The 27,968-nt window shown below is 43.1% G+C and overlaps 1 protein-coding gene across 1 annotated transcript; it reads right to left on the bottom strand.

The window, feature by feature from the left end:
- Positions 1-12: 12 nt before the first annotated feature.
- LOC139411599 (terminal nucleotidyltransferase 4B-like) lies at positions 13-22,103 on the bottom strand. Its single transcript, XM_071158161.1, has 12 exons — positions 21,259-22,103; positions 9,719-9,842; positions 7,538-7,584; positions 4,165-4,285; positions 2,906-3,013; positions 2,487-2,615; positions 2,086-2,296; positions 1,696-1,822; positions 1,438-1,541; positions 1,048-1,199; positions 781-921; positions 13-573 (listed from the first exon to the last, which is right to left on the bottom strand). The coding sequence occupies exons 1-12, from the start codon at positions 21,762-21,764 to the stop codon at positions 412-414; spliced, it is 1,932 nt and encodes a 643-aa protein (XP_071014262.1). The 5' UTR covers positions 21,765-22,103; the 3' UTR covers positions 13-411.
- Between the last annotated feature and the right edge of the window lie 5,865 nt (positions 22,104-27,968).

The raw sequence follows: 27,968 nt of genomic DNA, 5'->3' as shown, positions 1-27,968 counted from the left end.
ACATTTTGTAAATTTTTGTTATTAGTGTATTTTATTCTTTTTTTTAAACTTTTCTTGCTGAAGTTCGTTCGCCAGCCAAGTTCCAGGTATTGCTTGTCCAAATCTACATTACTTTCCAGACACTTATTCCTCCAAAACACCAGATGGCGCTATGGTAAAAGGCAAGATTTGTAGGTACTGGATGTGGTGTGTAGCTCCACTGTAGAACAGGTTAATGTCAAGGAAGAAAATGAGCATTTCTTTCAAGAACTAAGCCCCAGCATTTCCTATTTCTTTTTTTGGGATATTTTTCAGCTATAAAAAGATGCGTGTCGCTTGAGAGAAGGAAGATCCTTAATACTACTCCTCAGTCCGTGTGGAGTCTGGCAGCAGTCAGTCTGTCAGTCTGTTGCAGAGCAGACCAAGACAGCCCTATCTGCAGAGGTCCTGGGCCTCTGAGTGCTGCTGAGGTTTCCTCTTCTTGAAGTTGCCCTGGTAGTGTGGCTTGCTGCTCGGGTGGCTCTTGATGTTGGATGAGGACGAGTTCTGCTGGACGTGGTGGGTGTTTTTACTGGACGAGCGGAACAACCTGGCCTGGGAAACAAGACAGACACACACCTAGTTAGATCAGTAAACAGATCACTGGTAGGCCTATGTGTGCCATTGAAATGTAAAATGTAAATGGTTATCTATGTACCGACAGTGTGTTGTAACGCTCAGGTCATAAAAGTTCAAGGCATTTGTAGGTACAGTAACAGAGTTTTTCAGTGGTTGACTTAGGCTTCGTCAAGCTGACCCTACCTTGCCCCCCTTGTCAGTAGGAGTGCTGGTGGTGTGCCTCTGTGTTCTGTGATTGGTCACGCCACCTGAGGATTCTCTGTGGGCGCTGGAGCCCCGCCCAGGCAGTTGCTTCACTGTCTTACAGGGCGTCCCGTCAGAATCCTGGGGACAACCAATCAGGTCAGCAAGCAATGGGTGCATCACATTAAATGTCGTGTTAAGAGTTGATTTCCTCAGGTATTGTGGTTTTAGTGTGCACACGGTTTATTTGAGTGTAACAAAACTCACAACGTCGCTGGAACTGGATACCGTGGAGGATGAGGATGACACTAATGAGGAGTTGGAGGAGGTCTTGCTGTGAGATGCAGTCACCTCCTCCGTCAGGTTGTTGTTGCACTCATCCAGCTGCTGAGGCTTCACTAACAGTGTGACATCATTTCCTACAACAACAGCACATGGACAAACAGTGGTAAGACAATGTGTGTGTGTTTTAGATCGACTAAATAGCAGTCGGACTTCACTGATCTACAAATCACCTTAGATCCCAAACAACTTCAAACGTAATTAAGATGACCAATTTTGCACCTTGTCTTACTGAAACTGATCCCCTCAAACACACTATCAACTCGATAGATCTGAGACAGTGTCAAGACTCACAGTAGTACTGTGAAAACATACCATTCAGGGCAGGTTCATTCTGAGACTGTGGTCCCCAGAGCTTGGTGATCCAGTCCCTGTATTCAGCCACTTCCTGGGTCACCCGGATTATTCTGCCAAGTATACTGGAGGAAAGAAAATAGGACATATCAGATTAGAAGAACTTGTTTGCAGTAGTTCAAAGAGAGTATTTAATAAATTAGATTTTTTAAAGATAGCAGCCAAGGAATGTGAGAGCTGTCGTTGGTTAAAGCGAGCCCTAGCTCACCATCTCCTCACCTCTCAGACTCGTTGTTTGGGTAGTACTTGGCGATGGGCGATACGGCGTGGTTGAGCACTATGTAAGCATAGTCAAAGGCCTGCTTCACCTGCAACACACCGTATGAGCTGCGGCCAACGTCGTTATCTGCAGGAGGCAAGAGGCATGCTTAGATCATCTATTTGGGAAGAGTGACAGATTTCAGACATTGTCTGATATTGAGCTGACTTTTTAGCCTTTGTATGGGCACCTGGGACCTCTAGCCGTCTTATTCATGCCCGTTAAAGTGTGTGATTCTTAGGTTTAGTGGTATCAGTAGTTGACGGATGTTACGGATCTTGAGCGTCACAGTGCTAAAAAGAGGTATCACCTGTGCAAGTGCACCCATGCTGAATGGAAGGCCATGTTACCTGGTGCTAGGGGGTCCTCAATGAAGAGCATGGAGGGCCTGTAGAGGTCAGTGCTCTTCTGAACCTCGTCTTTGGCCACATAGCTGCCGCCATCTTTGATTCGGATGCCCGTCTTCAGGTAGTTGAAGTGGCGCCCATATAGCTCAAAGAACTCTATAAGGAGAACGCCCACGTTGGCATTAGGGCTACAGGCATCTTCTCTGTAGTGAAGCTGAAATACAAGGGCAGAGGATAAGAGGTCAATTGCATAGAGGAACAAGCCAAATCATCTTAGTTCACTGAATGAGAAAGACTTAAAATGTGTCAAAAGTCTGTTATAGACAGTAAATTAGTAATGTTAGATGCGATCTATCCTGCACTGTGTGTGTGGGCTACTTGAGAGAATAGCAGAAGTCTCTCACCTGCAGGAAGCTGACAGCCATAAGGAAAAGGCTATAGGAGCCGATCCCTCCAGTGAAAACCTCATTCAGATCCCTCTGGAGCAGGAACTGCTTCAGCACCAGAACCAACTTCGGAAGCACTGGGTATTTCTTATGGATAAAAGAAACACGTGGTTATGGTTAAACCTGTGGTTATGGTTATAGTGCCCTCTAGAGGGGAATGTCTCAGACTAGGACATTGGGTATGGCTGGATTGAGGGACTGAGGAGACGTAGTTAAGTGTATTAGCTACCAACACCTCCGTCAGAACCCAAAGAACCTGACAAATATACAACAATCTATGCATGCTAACTGTCAAGCCTGTTTCATCAGCTAGGTCTTACCGGACTGCATTAGGTAAAAGCAATGTACCCTGAATAAGAGATGCCTGCTTCACTTACCTTTTTGTAGTCTTTGATGAGAAGGGCAGCTTTAACTCCGTTCTTCACATTGAAGCTGATGTCCACCTTCACCTCTGTGCGGAAGTCTGTCAGCTTGATGATGGGTACCTGGAACAATGGAACACAGTGATGAGGATGGATTTACACATAGTCACTGGAGGCTATGACACACTGCACAGTTAGTATGCATGCACAACATGCAGATGACTCAACACTATACACATCAGCTACCACAGCAACTGAAATGACTGCAACACTTAACAAAGAGCTGCAGTTAGTTTCATAATGGGTGGTAATGAATAAGTTAGTCCTAAATATTTCCAAAACTAAAAGCATTGTATTTGGGACAAATCATTCATTAAACCCTATACCTCAACTAAATCTTGTAATGAATAATATGGTAATAAGCAACTTGCTTGGAGTAACCCTGGATTGTAAACTGTCATGGTCAAAACATATTGACACAGCAGTAGCTAGGATGGGGACAAGTCTGTCCATAAAGCGATGCTCTGCCTTCTTAACAACACTATCAAAAAGGCATGTCATACAGGTCCTAGTTTGGTCACACCTGGACTACTGTTCAGTCGTGTGGTCAGGTACTACAAAGAGGGACTTAGGAAAATTGCAATTGGCTCAGAACAGGGCAGGACGGCTGGCCCTTGGATGTACACAGAGCTAATATTAATAATATGCATGTCAATCTCTCCTGGCTCAAAGTGGAGGAGAGATTGACTTCATCACTACTTGTATTTGGTGATAAGTATTGACATATTGAATGGACCGAGCCGTCTGTCTAAACTACTGGCACACAGCTCGGACACCCAAGCATACCCCACAAGACATGCCACAAGAGGTCTCCTTACAGTCCCCAAGTCCAGAACAGACTATGGGAGGCACACAGTACTACATAGAGTCATAACTACACAGTACTCTATTCCACATCAAGTAACTTATGCAAGCAGTAAAATTACACTTTAAAAAAACATAAAAATACACCTTATGGAACAGCGGGGACTGAAGCAACACAAACAAAAGGCACAGACACATGCATACAAACACACGATAACGTACACACTATACACACACTTACACAAGGATTTTGTGTTGTAGATATGTGGTAGAGTAGGGGCCTGAGGGCACACACTTAATGTTGTGAAATCTGTTGTAAATGTATTAATGTAAAAAATATATATATATCTGCCTTAATTTTGCATGGACTCCAGAAAGAGTAGCTGCTGCCATAATAAATACAAACATACCGTGGCCTTGTCCAGCACTTTGATGGAGTTCTCGTCAGTAACGTTTTTCTTCCGCAGGGCCTCTTCCAGGGTCCAAAGGGGCAGGTTTTCCCAGTTCCCAAACACCACCAGATCGATGTCACTAGGAAGTGGAGTAAGTAGTAGAGGTCAGAGCAACATCACATTCGGATCTGAAGAGAGGACTCTCCAGTTCACTTTCACACACAGCTTATTGTCACTAATCCAGAGTCCCCAGTTACAGTGTGAGACGTCGGAGCGGAGAGCAGTCTGGATCGTCAAGAAACCAGGTTAAAAAGGCTTTGGATCAGCAGTGCTAAAATGACCACAGCCTTAATCCCAAAAAACAAAGGCAAATAATTACACAATGGCCAGCCACATCACTCTTTCTCCATATAACCACTCACAAAGGGGTGAATTCTGAACACAGTTAAATGTGCGTAAAAGTAATCCCTTTTTATGCACTTCTCTCAATACGTATGTATTCGTACCTTGAACTTAAAAGAAAACTCCACCCAAAAACGATATTTTGGTATTTGTTTCATTAGTCCATTGCGGTTATAGTCCCAAAATGTTTAGCATGTCAGCAATCAAGTTTAAGATGTATAACTTTAAAAATACAAAAATACAGCCAGTATGATGCATTTTGCCTTAAATTATGCAAAACACAGCATCATATGATGCAAAATGTGTCATTTTGACATTACGCAACTGAATAAGGCAAGTCTGAATACCAAATACTGATTAGTGTGTAGGAAAGGCCTAAGAGCTTACCCACTTGGAACAGATGTCAGTTAAACATCTGGTTTGGATTTACATGTGGTTGAGTTGTCACCTAGCATAAATTAAATAAGTGAAATGAACAAAAACAATCACCTGTCATTGGATTTAGGTTAAAAAATAAATTCCTTTACGTTGATTGCTTTTTCAAAATCAAATTAAAATGTTTATTTTTTAAGTTATGTGAAACAATGTTGATTAAACCCGTTTTTGCCCAGTGGGTAGTTTTTGTAGTTTAACCCCATCAGACCCGAGAACCCAGCAAATATCTGCTTTTCATTTATCCGAATGTCCAGCCCTTATACAATGCCTTTCGAAAGGCTATGAGACTTGGAATTGAATTCAGGTGCATCCTGTTTCCATTAATCATATTTGAGATGTTTCTACAACTTAGAGTCCACCTGTGGTAAATTCAATTGATTGGACATGATTTGGAAAGGCACACCTGTCTATATGTCTATATATATATATATGTCTATATGTCTATATATATGTATATGTCTATATATATGTATATGTCTATATATATGTATATGTCTATATGTCTATATGTCTATATGTATGTGTATATATATATATATATATATATATATGGTCCCACAGTTGACAGTGCATGTCAGAGCAAAAACCAAACAACGAGGTTGAATGAATAGTACGTAGAGCTCCGAGACAGGATTGTGTCTAAGCACAGATCTGGGGAAGGATACCAAAACATTTCTGCAGCATTGAAGGTCCCCAAGAACACAGCGGCCTCCATCATTCTTAAACGGAAGAAGTTTGGAACCACCAAGACTCTTCCTAGAGCTGGCCGCCCGGCCAAACTGAGCAATCGGGGGAGAAGGGCCTTAGTCGGGGAGGTGACCAAGAACCTGATGGTCACTAACAGAGCTCCAGAGTTCCTCTGTGGAGATGGGAGAACCTTCCAGAAGGACAACCATCTTTGCAGCACTCCACCAGTCAGGCCTTTATGAAAGGCGCTTGGAGTTTGCCAAAAGGCACCAAAAGACTCTCAGACCATGAGAAACAAGATTCTCTGGTCTGATGAAACTAAGATTAAACTCTTTGGCCTGAATGCCAAGCGTCACGCCTGAAAGAAACATGGTACCCTCCCTACAGTGAAGCATGGTGGTGGCAGCATCATGTTGTGGGGATGTTTTTCAGTGGCAGGGAATGGGAGACTAGTCAGGATCGAGGCAAAGATGAACAGAGCAAATTACAGAGAGATCCTTGATGAAAACCTGCTCCAGAGCGCTCACCTCAGACAGGTGCAAAGGTTCACCTTCCAACAGGACCACGACCCTAAGCACATAGCCAAGACAATGCAGGAGAGAGTGGCATCGGGACAAGTCTCTGAATGTCCTTGAGTGGCCCAGCCAGAGCCCGGGCTTGAACCTGATTGAACATCTCTGGAGAGACCTGAAAATAGCTGTGCGGCAACACTTCCCATCCAGCCTGGCAGAGCTTGAGAGGATCTGCAGAGAAGAATGGGAGAAACTCCCCAAATACAGATGTGCTAAGCTTGTAGCGTCATACCCAAGAAGACTCAACACTGTAATCGCTGCCAAATGTGCTTCAACAAAGTACTGCGTAAAGGGTCTGAATACTTATGTAAATGCCATAGCAGTTTTTTTTTTTTGCAAAAATGTAAAAAACCTGTTTCTGCCTTGTCATTATGGGGTAGTGTGTGTCGATTGAGGAAAAAAAACAATTGAATCAATTTTAGAATAAGGCTGCGACCTAACAAAATGTGGAAAAAGTCAATTGGTCTCAATACTTTCCCGAAGGCACTGTATTTAGCCTCACAATTAAGTGTTTTATTGTGAGGATAAAACAATGACAAAACAGTTGCATCTGAGTTTAAAAAAATTTTTTTTTAAGTCTGCCAAAGTAAAAACCTGATTTTAAAAATGATATGAATGCAGTAAGTATAGAAAATAGTTTTTTCACTGGGAAATGAATATCTAACTAGTCAGTGACAACTGTGTGGAGTTTGTGACGGCAACTGAGTTTATTACAGTATTATAGAAACTATGTCCTGGGATTTCCCATGATCTTCTATGCAGAAGAACCCCTTACCTTCTAACGACACTTATGAGCATCAGAGAAAAACAGATGGCTTTTAAATAGTTTGTAGCTCAAACTGTAACTCAACATTTTGGTAGAACAGACAAAATCAAATGGTTCAACCCAGAAGTCCGTAGCTCAAACAAACACTGTTTAAAAGTGGTTAGAAGTCCAAAACACACCAGCGATAAAGTGGGACTCATTGGGTTAAGGGTCCGTTTACACTTACTAATGGTGCGCGGGTCAGCTGCTTGTTCACCCGCCCGCTATTGCTAACAACCCATCCACAACCGCCCAAGTATGTGAAAAAGTGAATCTGAGGCCCGCAACTGGCCCTAACCCGGATTTTTTTAAGGTGTTGTTTTCTTTTTATTCAACCCGCCATCCACCCAATATTTAAACCCGACCCCCCCGCGGTTATATTCGCAGGGTCTGCAGGTTATGAGTCAACACGCATATCACCAACACACTATAAGAGAGATTATGATAGGAAGGCCATTATGTACTCCATTACCTGAATCAAACAGCTTACCTGGTTGGCAGATAGAGGCCCGTGCTGAAACTCCCAAACACTTGAACCTGTAACAAAGTCAAATGTGTTATTCATTGATTTCACTTATCAATCAGATAAGCCGAGCTATACACTAGCTTTGAACTGATACAATGGCAGGTATTTAGTTAGAAAATAAAGACAAATGATTTGTTTTGACTTCTGTCATGTCACGTGACAACAGTCTGATACTTGGAGACAGGTGTCAACTAAAGCAATACAAATATAATATTTATGCTAAGTGGGGAGAGAGTCTAACATGCATCAACTTATTTCACCTTTTATGCAAGTCAGTGCACTGACAACCATGCAATGTTCTTGGGGGCAAAAAATGGGATCTGAACAAACCATTACTACTGTAGTTATGAGAACAAGGATAAAATGCTTTAAACCCCAACGGTTTGGACAAAAAATAAATTAAATAAGCATTTTATTTAATGCGTCCAGATTCCAGACAAATATCCCGTCACATAACAGTATTTCACATTGGTTCTGAGGGCTCAAAAATAGCCTTTGCTTAAGCCTTAAACCAGCCATTATTCCCTCCTGGGCTGAGCTCCTGCCTGAACCGACCAAGGGGGTTAAAGCCTGGGCTCCAATCTGCTTACTAGAGGCAGGGCATGTGATTGTGATGTGGGTGGAAATGAGAGGGGTGATGGTGATGGATTGCCACTGTGTCCCCAAGGTAAACTTAACTCATGGCTCGGCTCTCTACTGTATAAAGAGCTAGTGGTCATCACTTAAATTATTGAGAGACGGGGTGCAGTTAGAGAGGGAGAGAAAGACATGGTGGCCGCCTCCTAGACTAATTATTCAGCTATCTGGTGGGTTCACAGTAGTTCAGTTCATCCAGTCACAGACAGGTCTCGTATTGAGTGTGTGTGTAAGAGGTCAGGGGATTGCTGGGAGTCTTAGTCCTGTTCTTGTTGTGGACAGGATATAAACTGCTCTCCTGCCTCAGTGGATAGAGTAAGATGTAGGAGCAGTACCAGGAACAGCAGTGGACTTTTCTGTTTAGCTCAGGGATGTGCAACTGTTTTACTTTTTTTTTTGATCAATTCCTGTGATACTACACAATTTGCCGTGGGACAGAGAAAAATGTGCAGTTTCACAGCGACTTCCCTGTAAATTCTACATATTTTGCCATAGGGTGAAGAAATGAAACGTCTTTATATGATGTCTGAGTGAGAGTGACTAACAAAATCCATAGGGGCCCCCCGGTTGGTAATTCGACCATGATTACTACAAGATAGCTGGCCACTAGACATTTTAGCTGACATGGGCTAATCGAGTTACTGTCAGTAACTGACATAAGAGAACTGCTGATGTACAACCACATTTAGAAATTGCACCTTGTGTATTCTACTATTCCAACTCAACAGTAAATTGAGACCCAGACGGAGTTCATAAACAAAAAAAAGTGATTCGCGGGTCTACAAGACGGCAGTTGTCCATCCCTGGTACAGCTTGTAAAGCTGAGAGCAGACACACACAGCTCTATCAGCAGGCTCCAAGTCAGCAGGAATAACGACACCTGGAGCCCTGTAGATTACAGGCCAAAATATAACACAGCAGGGAGATAAGAGCGGACCGACCAGGCACTTTCACAAATGGTTGCTGGTCACACGCCCCACCATATACGGCCTGTCTTTCCTCTTCATTACAGCTCAGCCTATAGGGAGAGAAAATAACTCTCCCCTACAGAGTCACGACTCCTTTCAGACAGCTATAGAGCCAGCCAGAGAAAGACTAGAAAGATGTAAAGACAGCAATTCTACATAGAGCAGCAAGTTATCATGCTGTCTCTAGCAATGAAGGGAATTTGTAAAATGAGGGAACAGGAGATTGTGAGAATCTCAAGCAGCTTGCCGTGTGGGTGAGACCTGTCTGTGTAGATAGAAACCACTTCCATTCCAAACCTTTGCTCTGCCTGTCACTTCTAGTAGTTGGTGTTGGCTTTTATGTAAGCATGAACTCTACATGGTTGTAATATTTATTTGAACGCGACCCGTATTAGCCTGGGCCCAGAGCTTTTCAACTATGTTAAAGTTTCAACAACCAGAGGAGTTCGCTGTACACCAATAATGGTCAAACAGATCTGGGACCTGGCTAGACCTGTATGGGCTTAGGACTGGAACTGTAGCGATGCGAGTGATCTCTTACGTCAGCAGTGGGCCACAGGTCTTTGATGACCCTCTCGATCCTGTCCACCACCTCCATCCTCATCCTCTCCTCCTCTTCCCGAGGAGACATGTGCTTGTAGAAGTCATTGATCTCCTCATGGAGCCTGAAGAACACAGAATGAAAACAGCATGATCAGGGTTAGGGAGGGAGACAAAGACTGAGCGAGAAAAATAATAAAGGGAGAAAGTAGCATGGTCATGGGGATAGTAGGATAGAGTCTGAAACAGATCAAAATACACTGACAAAGATTGAAGGCAGAATATATTGATTGAAGGCAGAATATATTGATTGAAGGCAGAATATATTGTAAGAGAAAAATCTAAATAACAAGTCTACAATACAATTGATGGGGTCTACAATACATATTTTATTATGCCAGTTAATGCAATTTGTTAACAACGTTCACAGGTAGCTCACTGAACAGCCACCAGAGACAATTACCCCGCCCTACCATGTAATGGAAATGGTGAAAACAGAGACAATTATCCTGCCCTACAATCTAATGAAAGTGAAAATCGAAATGACATTTCCTCAAACACACTAGGCGTTCGTGAGGAGTTAATTGCAAAGCATCATTATTACATTAACTGGCTTCTTTACTGGAGGCGTGTTATGTTAAAAGGCTAACTGCCAACACCTGTGTGCCAGCAAACTGTAATCAAGTAGCATCTACTGAAGACTGGAATAAATGCATTAACTACAGGATGATGACAGACAGGCTGACGTGTGAGAAAAGATCAAAGCCACAATAATGCAATACATCTACACCTTTGGTACAAATCATAGGGCATATTCCCACTGTTAGGGCTATGGAACCCAAAGCAGTTGGCATAAATGTAATGTCCCTTGCCTGATTAAATAGTTTGGGAGGACAATGCTGATAAGTACAAGTGTTGCTGTCCTTGAGTTAAAAATGGGTGCTTAAATCAACAAATCGACTTTACTAAACGATCAACAGGGCTGCTTCCCTTCCCCCCGATAAGTCAGTCAGGTAAACTTGGTGGGTATGAATGCCATGGCTCGTTTAGGGAGACCAGGGACTGTGCCAACTGTCAGATACATTACACAATGGCACAGAGACAAGACCGTGACTGGGCCAGTAATTGACTGACTGGGGTTATTTCTGCCTGCAATTCACCCTGCTGTCTGTCTATTATTAAAGCTGCAGATTGACCAACACACCTACCCACAGGGCCTAGACCAGAGCCTATATCAATAACACTAAAGACTGGGTCACACAAACATTCACACGTGGTACTGATTGCCGCCCACACACACACACGGTGCGGCCTAAGCCAGCTGCCACCTCAAACTTTGACCCAACCAACACACGTCCTTGTTGTTCCAAACTCTACTGATTAGCTCTTGTATGTTCTGGCCAGTGCTTAGTGTGGGGACAGGAAGCGGAGCAAAAACAGAATGGAGAGAATCAAGCCAGTCAAAGGGGATCGGAGCAGACAGGACGTGGACACGAGGTCTAACACTCAGTGACCAACCAACACAGTAAGGCCGTAGGGAAACTCAGTCATCGGAGGATAAAATACTTATTCTCTTTCCTAATCTTACAAAGGAAACTAACAGCTTGAGTTGAATAGCAAGCTGCACATCCAGCATTATGATTGTGAGTAGAGCAGAGGCAGCAGTCCTGTTGTGTGAGCAGCTGTAATGTGAGTGAACACCACATACTGGAGGGGGTGTACTAGAGGCCAGGACACCAGAGGGCTGGGCTGGGGCTGTCGTGGACTGGCAGTGGATGGAGCAGGTCACTCTGCCCTGGCTGCCCCTTTACTCACACAATCCCAGTCACCCACAGGGCCATGTAAACACAACACAGCACCCAGCCAATGACAGGCCTGCAGCACAGCTTCCTTTGGCAGGAAAATCAAAGAGAGTGGGAAAGAAATGGTAGCTACTTCTGAGCTTGTGTACCCGAGAGGGCTCAGCTGTGAGAAACACTAGTAGCTACTGTAGAGGAATCAGCCTGCTTGTCATTTGGGTAGCGCTCTGTGGAGTGCTGCGTTTTAGATAACAGTCTTCCCTGGCGCTTACAGTAGTCTGTGTTTCACCTAATCCTCATCGACACCCAGACAAACATTCCTGGTGTAGCAGCTAGGAGTCCAACTGAAGGGCCCTGACCCGGTTAGACCCCAGTCGACAGCAGCCCCAATCACCAGCCTGTCTGTTGGCCCAATCTACACAGCAGTCCAGCCAGCCAGACAGTCATGCCAGTTCAATGCCATCAGTCCCTGGGTAGAAGTACTCCTCCCTGATGTGATGATACCAAGCCCTTCCAGCTATATCACTGCAGGTGTTCATCCTCAAACAATGATCCCTTTATATTCACACAGAGGGGTGTATCACACAGCTTGTAATATAAACAGGCTGCTAAACTAATCTAACTTCTACACCTTTCCTCACCCAAGCACCAGCCTCTCCCATTTTAAGTAGGCCAAGCTAACTCCTCAGGGCAGGACCAGTAATCGTGTGTGAAGACACCCACCATGAGGTTCCCTGTCCTGAGGTACCATGAGCTGTTTTTCTGGACAGGACAGTGTATTCTGAGGTGACTGAAGCGGAGCACTATGCATGGGATTCCTTCCTTCTCGTTCTATTTGTCTCTTCATTTCTGGTGTTTGTCAGACTGACATGGGAACAGGAGTTAAGTACCTTCAACACTTAACACACACAGGCAGCAACAGGCCCACAGATACGCTCTGCAGAGGCAACCTGGCTGACAGCATTCATCACGCCCAGTCAGTCACTGCAACAAAGACTGCACCGTGAACACACCTAGAGTCAACATAGCAAGGTATGACTAGTGAGAACTAGTGATGGGGGGGAGAATCGATACAAAAGCGTCTAAATTAATGACAGATTTAATTCTGACTATTTTGAGGAAGTGTATACTGGCTAGTGTCTCAACATGGCCAAACAGCACTATTGCCGTTTGCTTTTTTTTTTTAAAGAGAAGATGTAAGCACATTCGTTCGGTTTGCCGCCAGCTGAACTGAAGCTTTAAGTCACTCCCTCTAGAGCCACCAGTAACAAGAGGACAGGGGAGGGGGCCGTCCTCAGACATACGGCACGGGAGGGGGCCGTCCTCAGACATACGGCACGGGAGGGGGCCGTCCTCAGACATACGGCACAAGAGGGGGCCGTCCTCAGACATACGGCACAAGAGGGGGCCGTCCTCAGACATACGGCACAAGAGGGGGCTGTCCTCAGACATACGGCACAAGAGGGGGCCGTCCTCAGACATACGGCACAAGAGGGGGCCGTCCTCAGACATACGGCACAAGAGGGGGCCGTCCTCAGACATACGGCACAAGAGGGGGCCGTCCTCAGACATACGGCACAAGAGGGGGCCGTCCTCAGACATACGGCACAAGAGGGGGCCGTCCTCAGACATACGGCACAAGAGGGGGCCGTCCTCAGACAGTCTGGCACTGGGCCAGGAGATACAGCCATCAGCAAGCCATTCATATTGAATTCACATATAGCCATTAACTTGGACACATTCAATTCAACTGACTGACACACACGTCACATATTGATATGATGCGAACGCACACACACTCTTCCATACATACACTCCCACAGAAAGTCCATAGTCAAACTTTTGTCACACGTACCACACAATGACTGATACACTGTTATCGGGGGAGATCAAACAAATCTTCCACCAATTTGGAGTCAATGGCAATAGAAATGTAGTGTGTGTGCCTGCCAGCCTCCTAGCAAATGTAGTTCTCACACTGCCAGCCTCCTACACTGTGCTTATAACAAGCAAAAAACTGTGCAAGAGTCAGTTTCATTTCAGAGAGTCAGCCTAAGCATAGGCTCTCTAATCCAGCTCAGACCAGTGGTGCTGCTAAGTTTCATTTCACAGCAGCAGTGTTTGACTGGCTGTCCGTGTGAGAGAGAATGGGTTTCGTTTCAGGGTTAAGCCACATCGCCTCGTCACCCAGGGAACCGGCTTAGACCAGGGGGAGCAGCCCAGTGCCTCTGGAGCATGTGACAAGCAAAGAGCAGGACTAGGCAAATGCATTTGGGAGCCCTGGGTTTGGAGGAATGGCTTTGCAACTGAAACAGGCAACATATTTTCCAAGATATAGATACTGTAGTGTACAACTGAGCAGCAAGTGCCAGTAGGTTTCTGAGGCAGCAGAGTAGGTGTGGTGGAGAAAATATGTCTTCATATGAAAGAGGGGGAGAAGCATAACATCAGGATCTCATCTGAAAGTTTACAGTTGCAGTGGCAGACTGGTACTGCTTATTGACCAGCTGCTCAGATGGACTAACAGTATAAAGGTGTGTGAGAGTCAGAGGGCATGGCATGTGTCTCAGTTCAGACGCAGGCCGTAAAAGACAGAGGGAAATCAAACTGGCTCCCAAAGTGCCTTTGAGAAGGAGAGGGTTCGCTGGCAGATGGCTTTTAGAATGTGCAAGGCCAGCCCCCCCTGGTTCAGAACGGCCTCCACCGAACAGCATTAGAGCAACCAGCTATAAATACTGCAGAAGGACCAGGGACAGAAATAACAGGGTACTGTACCATGCCCATGTTTCATAGCGCTGCCAGAAACAGTGAGAGACATGTCATCCAGCAGGCATTCTCTTGACGTGAACCTGCAAAAACGTTCCTCATTCACTGCTTATTAGGCAGTACCTCTGTTGGTAGTGCTACATGTGTAAATATGCCTCTCACACAAAAACATGAGTAGGCTAGCCTATGAGTGACAGGGCCAGCAATACACACAGTCACGCACAGGAAAGGATATCAACCCAAACCACACAATGAACATAAGGTGGCCAATTCATTAAGCTTTCATCAATGCCTGACTTATCCTCCAGCAGCACTATGGTGGCTCAGACTGGCTACCATAACCAGAGGATTTGGGTTAAAGACAAGCGAGGGCTACGAGGACCCCAGTTGTCCCTGATCGTTAGTGACCTGCTTGGCCTCAGTGGAGTTATCCGGCACACACTAGTTGCGGTTGAAACCATGTGTTTAGTGCTGCAAAAAAAGCTCCCGGCTCCACAGGCTCCAAAACATCTGGCGTGCTGGAAGTCCAGCCATAAACACTAGACTACACTTATATTACACCATCCTCTTCAATTAAAGCCCTAAGGCTCGATCCACCATAACATCTAGGCCTATATTCAGAAGTACAGAGACCCATGGACAGACAGACATCAAAAGAACAATCTGATCTTTATTAATTGGGCTGCTAGATCTTGGGCTACCCCAAATACAATCTGATCTTTATTAATTGGGCTGCTAGATCTTGGGCTACCCCAAATACAATCTGATCTTTATTAATTGGGCTGCTAGATCTTGGGCTACCCCAAATACAATCTGATCTTTATTAATTGGGCTGCTAGATCTTGGGCTACCCCAAATACAATCTGATCTTTATTAATTGGGCTGCTAGATCTTGGGCTACCCCAAATACAATCTGATCTTTATTAATTGGGCTGCTAGATCTTGGGCTACCCCAAATACAATCTGATCTTTATTAATTGGGCTGCTAGATCTTGGGCTACCCCAAATACAATCTGATCTTTATTAATTGGGCTGCTAGATCTTGGGCTACCCCAAATACAATCTGATCTTTATTAATTGGGCTGCTAGATCTTGGGCTACCCCAAATACAATCTGATCTTTATTAATTGGGCTGCTAGATCTTGGGCTACCCCAAATACAATCTGATCTTTATTAATTGGGCTGCTAGATCTTGGGCTACCCCAAATACAATCTGATCTTTATTAATTGGGCTGCTAGATCTTGGGCTACCCCAAATACAATCTGATCTTTATTAATTGGGCTGCTAGATCTTGGGCTACCCCAAATACAATCTGATCTTTATTAATTGGGCTGCTAGATCTTGGGCTACCCCAAATACAATCTGATCTTTATTAATTGGGCTGCTAGATCTTGGGCTACCCCAAATACAATCTGATCTTTATTAATTGGGCTGCTAGATCTTGGGCTACCCCAAATACAATCTGATCTTTATTAATTGGGCTGCTAGATCTTGGGCTACCCCAAATACAATCTGATCTTTATTAATTGGGCTGCTAGATCTTGGGCTACCCCAAATACAATCTGATCTTTATTAATTGGGCTGCTAGATCTTGGGCTACCCCAAATACAATCTGATCTTGGGCTACCCCAAATACAATCTGATCTTTATTAATTGGGCTGCTAGATCTTGGGCTACCCCAAATACAATCTGATCTTTATTAATTGGGCTGCTAGATCTTGGGCTACCCCAAATACAATCTGATCTTTATTAATTGGGCTGCTAGATCTTGGGCTACCCCAAATACAATCTGATCTTTATTAATTGGGCTGCTAGATCTTGGGCTACCCCAAATACAATCTGATCTTTATTAATTGGGCTGCTAGATCTTGGGCTACCCCAAATACAATCTGATCTTTATTAATTGGGCTGCTAGATCTTGGGCTACCCCAAATACAATCTGATCTTTATTAATTGGGCTGCTAGATCTTGGGCTACCCCAAATACAATCTGATCTTTATTAATTGGGCTGCTAGATCTTGGGCTACCCCAAATACAATCTGATCTTTATTAATTGGGCTGCTAGATCTTGGGCTACCCCAAATACAATCTGATCTTTATTAATTGGGCTGCTAGATCTTGGGCTACCCCAAATACAATCTGATCTTTATTAATTGGGCTGCTAGATCTTGGGCTACCCCAAATACAATCTGATCTTTATTAATTGGGCTGCTAGATCTTGGGCTACCCCAAATACAATCTGATCTTTATTAATTGGGCTGCTAGATCTTGGGCTACCCCAAATACAATCTGATCTTTATTAATTGGGCTGCTAGATCTTGGGCTACCCCAAATACAATCTGCAGACACAATGCTAACAGATTTGAGCCATTAGCACTAGGCTAAACATTAGTAACAAGAGTCTCGTCTACTCAAACTTGTGTGTTTGGTGTAAACGTACTGCATGTCATGTCCTCTAAATCTCCATGACAATTTCCACTCCATCTCTGAGCTCACAGACAAGACTCCAATCAGTGCATGACCCTAGTTTGCGTATCAACCAAGTCATCAGGGCTCCTCCCACTGTGTGAGGCCTTTTAAAAAAGAGCCAGGATGCAACATGTGAGTGGCAACCTATCAGACAAGCACAGAGATCTGTGGTACACAGGTTGCATATTGAGTTCATCAAGACTGGAGTAGAGAAGAGAGCACAAGGTGTGCTTTTCATCATTAGTCACATGGCATGAAGTGACGCCTGTACCTTGGTAGGTTTCACTTAACCTGCCTGGTTGAAAGGCATTTATACAGGCTTATGAAAATGCAATTGTTTAAATACTGACCGTGAAAAGAGATTTCAAACATCCAATACTTTAACAATTACCATAATTTGAACAGAAACGGCCACCAAAAAAACACAGCAGTCTCCAATAATTTAAACTTATTGTCAAACAGTACGACATTCACAAAATAAATATAATTGTCTTTCAGTATTGAATTTGTCTGGGCTGTAACAAAACAAGAAACAACTTGCTACCCCCTATGCTGTTCAGACTACATTAACTCAACGGCTTTCAAATCGGCCAGATGGGGAGAACATATCAATCAAAAAACATTCCTCTTTAAGCACATGGGATCGCCGAGATAGAGGGATCCCCACACGTGCTGGTAGAGGGAAGGATATATTACCCACAGTCCAAAGGACCAGCAGCATGTATAGCCCTCTGCAAGTCCTCGCCTCACCACCTGGCTGTATGCCAGAAGGAGGGGGGCAAATGCCTTTTCTCAATTAGATTTGCAAGACATGTGCAAGCTGATTCAAAGGGGGTGTGGCAGATTTCAAAACTCTTCCGTGAAGGACTCAGGTAGGGTACACTTGTATTTGTTTCCTCGCCTAAAGGAGGCTATCGAGGAGGACCATCTTCCGTTTGCCTACTAACGAAATTACAAACTCAACGACTGCTTACCGGGTTCCGGGTCACGGAGGAGAAAAGATGGAGGTCGGACATTTGCCCAAACTCCATTGATATCTCTAACAGCCAGCACAGTATAGACCGAGCCATAGCTCTATGAGTGGTGCTGTGTTGGGGTAACAAGAGGTGATATCTGGAAGCTGGAGCTGTGGGACTTAGATCATAAATCTCAGAGATGGTTATAAAAACAATAATGTGCCGATACTGATAGTCACCGAGCAATTAACAGCACATTTAGATGGCCCATGGGGTAAACATTGTACAAAACTAATCTGGCACTGTGTGACCCCTGTCCTCAACACATAGGACCAAGGCCAGGGTTGTGTTCAATAGCACACACGTAGGGCACACTGTAGCAAAAGGTAATGAAACAAACATTTCTTATTGGACAAGTTCAGACAGTCTCTCACTGTTTCACTCCATTTTTGAGAAGTTTTCTTCTGTTTTGTGCCTAGTGAACACAACCCAGGTTTTTCCACAGCTAGTTGTGTGTGACAGCACAGTGCAGCCATACAAATACTATTTTAGGCAGTCCACTCCACTCACACACCAATAACATTTCTGGGTCTTTCACAACAGCTTTTGTTTCAGTGAATCAGAGGTGGCAGAACGCCATTGCTGCTCCAGAGCTCATTGGATGGAGGGCTCTGTGACAGAGAAAGAGCTCAGGTTTCTCTCCTGGAGGGGCGGGTTTGTTTTGGGAGAGCGAAGCCAGGACATGCTCAGCGTGTGCTGCATGTAAACACAGCACCCCTTATAAAGAGCGGCTGGACCTTCTGGGCTCAATCATGCAGTCCAACAACTCTGCACGCATTCACACACCTCCACCCCTATTCACCCTATCCCCACCCTCGCAACCAACAACAGTGCCTTACTCGTCCAAGGAAAATTGTTCATCTTCCCCCACCCTTTTCTTTCCCCTCCCCATCATATTGTGTATGCCACAGTGGTCACAGTCACACTAATGCAAAATCAACCCCTTGACTAATGCGAGCCTGAATAGGCAATCCCTCAGGTATCACAAGCACAGGAAAATGCACCTTGATGTGAATCACTTTCAAATTTTGCCCTCCCCAGTCAGGGACTTGGGGAAGAAAGCTAATGAAACGTTTCCACAACCAGAGATTACAAGCCTGAAAAACACTTTCTGAAAGAGACACTATAAATTGGCAGATATTTAGGCATTACATGTATATATTGTGAAATATATGTTCATTATGCAACTCAGTAACTAAGCACTGTGAGCAGAATAAGAACCAGGAGTGTGGGAGACAGAGCCTGGTTGTGACTGTGATCCAGGCTGTATAGTAAAGGTTGGGGTATTAGAGTAATCACCAAGGAATGTCCTTATGCAAACAGTGTACTTTATATTACTATAAATGAGTATCAGCTTAGCTAAGACTTTGCTCTGGGCTCTTGCATGTTGCTAGCCTACGCTTGTCAGGCACGTAGAAGAGGGGGGAAAAAACACCTCCACACCTTAGCCTTTAAAACAATACCCCACCCACCTCAGGACTTTTCTCTAGTTTAAACTAGTAAGAACTGCCTTTCTGAAATAGCTGTCTCATTAAATTTCTGTCACACTAAGATTATATAAACTAATTGGTCAATGTTTTTTTCAAGGCAGACATGGTCCTTTATACCTGGACGAATAAACAGAGGGGGGAATCAGGCAAAACAACAGTGATAAGATAAGGAAGGCATTTGGATGGTTGTAAAGCACATTTCATTTCAGCATCACATGTCTGGGGAAATACCCTCTGTCATTACAGAGAAAATGGTTACAGTAACCTAACCTCTAACTGCTTTGTACCAACCTGACATATTGATCATAATCAGTAAGCTAGTATAGCCAACCTATATTAAAGACAGTGTGCTCAGGGCTCCCGAGTGGCGCAGAGGTCTAAGGCACTGCATCTCAGTGCTAGAGGCGTCACTACAGACCCTGGTTCGATTCTAGGCTGAATCACAACCGGCCATGATTCAGAGTCCCATAAGGCAGTGCACAATTGGCCCAGTGTCCTCCAGGTTTGGGTTTGACCGGGGTAGGCCGTCATTGTAAATAAGAATTTGTTCTTAACTGACTCACCTAGTGAAATATGGGTTACATAAAAATACTATACTAAGAGACTCTACTAAGAGGTCTGGACCTTTACGGCTGGGAGGGTATACTTGCCCTGTAGCTACACAGCCACAAGCCCCACTGACTGTCCCTGATAACTACATTTGTGTCAAAAGAGGGACAACCTCTCAACCTGTCAACTCTTTACTTACGGAACACTTAGAGAGAAGGGAAATAGTTCAGCCTCCCTATACATGTTGTATACTACGGTTTTTGGCCAAGTTTGGCCAAGTTTTTGGCCAAGACCTTTAGGATACATGTTGTGCATTCGCATCTGCACAGTCACTCCCCTTTAAAGGGGGGTAGAACTCACTGATGTCACCTCGCTTTCCCACAGTCATTAAGAAATAGATACCATTTCCGAATTGCAACTTGGGTTTGTGGTTTGATGTGGGCCTGTTATGTTTGCTATATGTACTCTGACAGTTATCATTGTTGGTTCCTATTCACTCACAATAGTTAAGATATCCCTTAACAGCCACCCTATTATGACTTTGGCTAAAGGAATAAATTGTGTTTGTGATGCCAAAGTTAGCTCTGAGGATGTGTGATTTGGAAGAAAAAAAACACGCTGTTTAATAAAGAACAAGTATTGTTCCTTCAACATAACATTGGCTACGATGTAGTAGTGTTGTCTCACATAAAGAAGTCAGAGGCGATGCATGCTAATGGGAGATCTGCTGTCTATAGAATTTGATGCGTTTCTTCAATCTCGCAAATCTCAATTTTGGAAAATACTGACTATGACCAAAAGTATCCTATTTACATATTTTAGTACATTTTGGAATTAGAATAGATGCTTCTGACTATTATATCCACCAGAGAAGTAAGAATTTCGGTTTTAATTGCTGCAAATAGGCAACAGTGAAACAGACGAGAAATACCCATTAGTTAGGTAGGCTTAGCCTGAGTCAGTCAGTCACATGGCAACTATCAAGAAAAGAGTTCTGCATTGACTTGACAATGGTTACTGCTCAGTACTCGTGCTTTTAGCTAAATGTCATTCGGATTAGATTTTTTTTGCTTAGCTCGTCAGTGTAGTGACCACATGCAGATGTTGGCAACCACGAGGTAGCTAGCTACCAAGGTCATAAAACAAATTGCTGGATGTAGCTAACTAACTAGCTAGTTAACGTTGACTGTCCCATTACTTTCGACTGACCGTAGCTGGTTAGGAACGTCCCCCAACATAACAGATAATGAATGACTCGTGACGGTCAAATCGGCACGCCTAAATATGGCTATGATGTCTAACCATATGAATATGTGCGCTCACTTCACCAGCCAAGTTAGCTGGCTGGCTAGTTTTCTAACCAACTAACGTTAGTGTGGCAGAGATATATAACGTTAGCTAGATAACGCGTGATTAATGATTAACTTGTAACGTTACATTTTGTTTCTTACCCCAAGATTCCTTCAGAGTAGTTCTTGACTTTCCATGGTGTTCCCGTGTAACCACAGCCTCCGGTCTCGAGGCTACTGTTGAATCCATAGGTGCTAGCCTTGTTGTCTCTTTTCCTTTTGTTGGGGTGTCCTGAGACCCCAGAGCCCACTTGCACCCCTCCGCTGCCCCTCCCCAACGATGAACGATTGTTGTGGTTGTTATTAGCTTCCAACGGAATAAAGTCTCGTTGTTCGACTACATCTCTGTCTTTCGTTGAGTTGGACATTCCCTTGTTCCTGGGTTCGCTGTTAGTGACAGCTCCGTTCTTGCTCGATATTACGTTACCCAATGTCCCGTTGATGTTCGATTTCTGACTGAGGCTTGACGTGCTAGACAAACTACCCGTGTTACAGTTGTTATTGAAGTACAGATTCCCCAGACCTTGTGTTGTTTCCCAAATCTGCATCCACAGGCTGTTGGCTGGCCCACGTTGTTCTGGCTGAAACCAAGCGATTCTTGGATCCATCAAACGACAGTGCAGGCACACTGCCCCAGAGCAAGGCTCAGTTCGTGTAGCTAAAGCTAGCCAGGTAGCTAGCTAGCTAACCTCACTCTTAAGCTTTACAGCTGACTAACGTTAGATATGAAGGTTACTTCAAATTGCTATAAAATATCTAAATCTGCTATCCATGAATTAAAACGACTATTAGATACTATTATTATTAGACAGTAGGCGTCGTGTTTAATGAAAGAATGTTGTCAAAGTTTGGATTCAAGAATTAAGGAAACGTGCAACCATTGCCTATCGAAGCGATTATCTGACCCTTTCCTTCTGATTGTGGGTCCTCAATGGCGGACACTGCGCAGCCGCAGATTCGCGCAGAGTGAAATGGTGATTCGAAAAGGGCGGAGAAAGTGTCGTTCTTACGCAAGAGCAGAACATGTTACCTGTTGCGTAACAATGGGCGACAGATTAATTATTTTGACATGAGAACATGAGGGACACACACACTGAAATAAGTCGGTGGGAGGTTTGTAATACAATTTAAAAAATGGCAAGATAGCCCGAACTTAAATGGTTACTTCATGTCATAACAGGATATTCTATCCATCAGGCTGATAAATTATATTTCCATTATTTCAAAGTATGAAAGCAGCATATCAAAGTGGAGGATATATACCAACAGCTGTGCCTTCTCCCTTCAATGAAACCACCATTGCTGAACTATTTTCTAAATCCAAAACCACAACTTGCTCCCTTGACCCTATGACCACTGCCTTAGTTAAGGCATGTCTCCCTGTTCTGCCTCCTGGTGGTCAAGATTGTAAATGCATGCATTTGAGAAACAGACGAATCACAAGTCCTCAACTGGCAGCTTCATTAAATAGTACCCGCAAAAAAACAGTCTCAACGTCAACAGTGAAGAGGCGACTCCGGGATGCTGGCCCTCTGTCCAGTGTCTGTGTTATTTTGCCCATCTTAATCTTTTATTTGTATTGGCCAGTCTGAGATATGGCTTTTTCTTTGCCACTCTGCCTAGAAGGCCAGCATCCCGGAGTCACCTCTTCACTGTTTACATTTGAGACTGGTGTTTAGCAGGCACTATTTAATGAAGCTGCCAGTTGAGGACTTGTGAGGCGTCTGTTTCTCAAACTAGACACTAATGTACTTGTCCTCTTGCTCAGTTGTGCACTGGGGCCTCCCACTCCTTTTTCTATTCTGGTTAGAGCCAGTTTGCACTGTTCTGTGAAGGGAGTAGTACACAGCGTTGTACTAGATCTAAAGTTTCTTGGCAATTTCTCACATGGAATAACCTTCATTTCTCAGAACAAGAACAGACTGACGAGTTTCAGAAGAAAGTACTTTGTTTCTGGCCATTTTGAACCTGTAATCAAACTCACAAATGCTGATGCTCCAGATACTCAAATAGTCTAAAGAAGGCCAGTTTTATTGCTTCTTTAATCAGGACAACAGTTTTCAGCTGTGCTAACATAATTGTAAAAGGGTTTTCTAATGATCAATTAGCCTTTTAAAATGATAAACTTGAATTAGCTAACACTAAGTGCCATTGGAACACAGGAGTGATGGTTGCTGATAATGGTCCTCTGTACGCCTATGTAGATATCCCATTAAAAAATCAGCCATTTCCAGAAACAAAAGTAATTTACAACATTAAGTGTCTACACTGTATATCTAATCAATTTTATGTTATTTTAATGGACAACATTTTTACTTTTCTTTCAAAACAAGGACATTTCTTAGTGACCCCAAACTTTTGAACGGTAGTGTACATCCACACAAAACCCAACTCCACTCTGCCACCCCACTCTGTCATTGCCTGTGTCCGTGAACTGAAAACTTGGATGAGCAATACATTTTTTCTACTAAACGATGACAAAACAGAGATCATGGGCCCAATATCCCTCATCAATAAGCTGGGTCAACTCAACATGAAAATCTACAGCTGCACCATCCACTCCAACTCCACAGTCAGGAACCTTGGTGTTACATTTGACCCCACTCTGTCGTTGAACCCCACATCCGAAACATCACCAAGTCAGCCTTCTTCAAAAACATCTCACAACTCAGACCAACTCTCACTGACCCCAATGCTGAAAACCTCATTCATGCCTTTGTTTTATCAAGTCTGGACTACTGCAACACCATTCTCTAGTCTCCCCGCCAAAACACTGGACAGACTTCAACATATCAAAAAATTCCGCTGCACAAGTCCTCATACACACACACCAGACCTTGGGACCACATCACCCCCATACTCAAACTCCACCAGCTCCCAGATCAATAACACACACACTGGACTGGCACCCACATAACTTACTGACCTACTGGCACCCACATAACTTATTGACCTCCTGCACCCCTACCTGTTCACTGCGTTCCTCGGCCTGCTCACAATCCCTCACACCAGGCTCCGCTCCATTGAAGACGAGGATTTTAGCAGTGCAGGTCCCCAACTCTGGAACTCTCTCCACTCCATGTCAGCAATTCACAATGCATACACATATTCAAGTCCACACTATACAGAACCTCTTCACACAGGCTTACCCATAGTCGCTGTTGTTTTAGTTTTTATATTTTCTAGCTCACTTCCTTGATTGGTCTGTCATGTTTAGTGTTCTCCATGGCTAGTCAGTCATCATGTTCAGTGTTCTCCATGGCTAGTCTGCCATGTTCAGTGTTCTCCATCGTTTGTCTGTCCTTATGTTTAGTGTTCTCCATGGTTAATCTGTCATCATGTTTAGTGTTCTCCATGGTTAGTCTGTCCTTATGTTTAGTGTTCTCCGTGGTTAATCTGTCATCATGTTTAGTGTTCTCCATGGTTAGTCTGTCTTTATGTTTAGTGTTGTCCATGGTTAATCTGTCATCATGTTTAGTGTTCTCCATGGTTAATCTGGTCATCATGTTTAGTGTTCTCCATGGTTAATCTGTCATCATGTTTAGTGTTCTCCATGGTTAGTCTGTCATCATGTTTAGTGTTCTCCATGGTTAATCTGTCATCATGTTTAGTGTTCTCCATGGTTAGTCTGTCATCATGTTTAGTGTTCTCCATGGTTAATCTGTCATCATGTTTAGTGTTCTCCATGGTTAATCTGTCATCATGTTTAGTGTTCTCCATGGTTAATCTGTCATCATGTTTAGTGTTCTCCATGGTTAGTCTGTCCTTATGTTTAGTGTCCTCCATGGTTAATCTGTCATCATGTTTAGTGTTCTCCATGGTTAATCTGTCTTTATGTTTAGTGTTCTCCATGGTTAGTCTGTCCTTATGTTTAGTGTTCTCCATGGTTAATCTGTCATCATGTTTAGTGTTCTCCATGGTTAGTCTGTCCTTATGTTTAGTGTTCTCCGTGGTTAATCTGTCATCATGTTTAGTGTTCTCCATGGTTAGTCTGTCTTTATGTTTAGTGTTGTCCATGGTTAATCTGTCATCTCCATGGTTATGTTTAGTGTTCTCCATGGTTAATCTGTCATCATGTTTAGTGTTCTCCATGGTTAATCTGTCATCATGTTTAGTGTTCTCCATGGTTAATCTGTCATCATGTTTAGTGTTCATCATGTTTAGTGTTCTCCATGGTTAGTCTGTCATCATGTTTAGTGTTCTCCATGGTTAATCTGTCATCATGTTTAGTGTTCTCCATGGTTAATCTGTCATCATGTTTAGTGTTCTCCATGGTTAATCTGTCATCATGTTTAGTGTTCTCCATGGTTAGTCTGTCCTTATGTTTAGTGTCCTCCATGGTTAATCTGTCATCATGTTTAGTGTTCTCCATGGTTAATCTGTCTTTATGTTTAGTGTTCTCCATGGTTAGTCTGTCCTTATGTTTAGTGTTCTCCATGGTTAATCTGTCATCATGTTTAGTGTTCTCCATGGTTAATCTGTCATCATGTTTAGTGTTCTCCATCGTTAGTCTGTCCTTATGTTTAGTGTCCTCCATGGTTAATCTGTCATCATGTTTAGTGTTCTCCATGGTTAATCTGTCTTTATGTTTAGTGTTCTCCATGGTTAGTCTGTCCTTATGTTTAGTGTTCTCCATGGTTAATCTGTCATCATGTTTAGTGTTCTCCATGGTTAATCTGTCATCATGTTTAGTCTTCTCCATCGTTAGTCTGTCTTTATGTTTAGTGTTCTCCATGGTTAGTCTGTCTTCGTTATGTTTAGTGTTCTCCATGGTTAGTCTGTCCTTATGTTTAGTGTTCTCCATGGTTAATCTGTCATCATGTTTAGTGTTCTCCATGGTTAATCTGTCATCATGTTTAGTGTTCTCCATGGTTAATCTGTCATCATGTTTAGTGTTCTCCATGGTTAATCTGTCATCATGTTTAGTGTTCTCCATGGTTAATCTGTCATCATGTTTAGTGTTCTCCATGGTTAATGTGTCATCATGTTTAGTGTTCTTCATCGTTAGTCTGTCCTTATGTTTAGTGTTCTCCATGGTTAATCTGTCATCATGTTTAGTGTTCTCCATGGTTAGTCTGTCCTTATGTTTAGTGTTCTCCATGGTTAATCTGTCATCATGTTTAGTGTTCTCCATGGTTAGTCTGTCCTTATGTTTAGTGTTCTCCATGGTTAATCTGTCATCATGTTTAGTGTTCTCCGTGGTTAATCTGTCATCATGTTTAGTGTTCTCCATGGTTAATCTGTTATCATGTTTAGTGTTCTCCATGGTTAGTCTGTCCTTATGTTTAGTGTTCTCCATGGTTAATCTGTCATCATGTTTAGTGTTCTCCATGGTTAATCTGTCATCATGTTTAGTGTTCTCCATGGTTAATCTGTCATCATGTTTAGTGTTCTCCATGGTTAGTCTGTCATCATGTTTAGTGTTCTCCATGGTTAATCTGTCATCATGTTTAGTGTTCTCCATGGTTAATCTGTCATCATGTTTAGTGTTCTCCATGGTTAATCTGTCATCATGTTTACTGTTCTCCATGGTTAATCTGTCATCATGTTTAGTGTTCTCCATGGTTAGTCTGTCCTTATGTTTAGTGTTCTCCATGGTTAATCTGTCATCATGTTTAGTGTTCTCCATGGTTAGTCTGTCCTTATGTTTAGTGTTCTCCATGGTTAATCTGTCATCATGTTTAGTGTTCTCCATGGTTTATCTGTCATCATGTTTAGTGTTCTCCATGGTTAATCTGTCATCATGTTTAGTGTTCTCCATGGTTAGTCTGTCCTTATGTTTAGTGTTCTCCATGGTTAATCTGTCATCATGTTTAGTGTTCTCCATGGTTAATCTGTTATCATGTTTAGTGTTCTCCATGGTTAGTCTGTCTTTATGTTTAGTGTTCTCCATAGTTAATCTGTCATCATGTTTAGTGTTCTCCATGGTTAATTTGTCATCATGTTTGGTGTTCTCCATGGTTAATCTGTCATCATGTTTAGTGTTCTTGTTCTCCATGGTTAGTCTGTCCTTATGTTTAGAGTTCTCCATGGTTAATCTGTCATCATGTTTAGTGTTCTCCATGGTTAATCTGTCATCATGTTTAGTGTTCTCCATGGTTAATCTGTCATCATGTTTAGTGTTCTCCATGGTTAATCTGTCATCATGTTTAGTGTTCTCCATGGTTAGTCTGTCCTTATGTTTAGTGTTCTCCATGGTTAATCTGTCATCATGTTTAGTGTTCTCCATGGTTAGTCTGTCCTTATGTTTAGTGTTCTCCATGGTTAATCTGTCATCATGTTTAGTGTTCTCCATGGTTTATCTGTCATCATGTTTAGTGTTCTCCATGGTTAATCTGTCATCATGTTTAGTGTTCTCCATGGTTAGTCTGTCCTTATGTTTAGTGTTCTCCATGGTTAATCTGTCATCATGTTTAGTGTTCTCCATGGTTAATCTGTTATCATGTTTAGTGTTCTCCATGGTTAGTCTGTCTTTATGTTTAGTGTTCTCCATAGTTAATCTGTCATCATGTTTAGTGTTCTCCATGGTTAATTTGTCATCATGTTTGGTGTTCTCCATGGTTAATCTGTCATCATGTTTAGTGTTCTTGTTCTCCATGGTTAGTCTGTCCTTATGTTTAGAGTTCTCCATGGTTAATCTGTCATCATGTTTAGTGTTCTCCATGGTTAATTTGTCATCATGTTTAGTGTTCTCCATGGTTAATCTGTCATCATGTTTAGTGTTCTTGTTCTCCATGGTTAGTCTGTCCTTATCTTTAGTGTTCTCCATGGTTAATCTGTCATCATGTTTAGTGTTCTCCATGGTTAATCTG

Source organism: Oncorhynchus clarkii, chromosome 6 (assembly GCF_045791955.1).
Source record: "Oncorhynchus clarkii lewisi isolate Uvic-CL-2024 chromosome 6, UVic_Ocla_1.0, whole genome shotgun sequence".
Lineage (NCBI taxonomy): Eukaryota > Metazoa > Chordata > Actinopteri > Salmoniformes > Salmonidae > Oncorhynchus > Oncorhynchus clarkii.
Note: the sequence above shows the minus strand (reverse complement) of the source record. Positions and strands in the feature narration are given on the sequence as shown.

What these genes read in the sequence shown, in the direction of transcription:
- LOC139411599 (XM_071158161.1), bottom strand. Translation starts at nt 21,764, where the DNA reads ATGGATCCAAGAATCGCTTGGTTTCAGCCAGAACAACGTGGGCCAGCC. An exon ending in ACCTGTGGCCCACTGCTGAC is followed by an intron (nt 7,585 to 9,718) that starts GTAAGAGATCAC and finishes ACTTTGTTACAG; the next exon opens with GTTCAAGTGTTTGGGAGTTT. An exon ending in TGAGGACCCCCTAGCACCAG is followed by an intron (nt 1,823 to 2,085) that starts GTAACATGGCCT and finishes TGCCTCCTGCAG; the next exon opens with ATAACGACGTTGGCCGCAGC.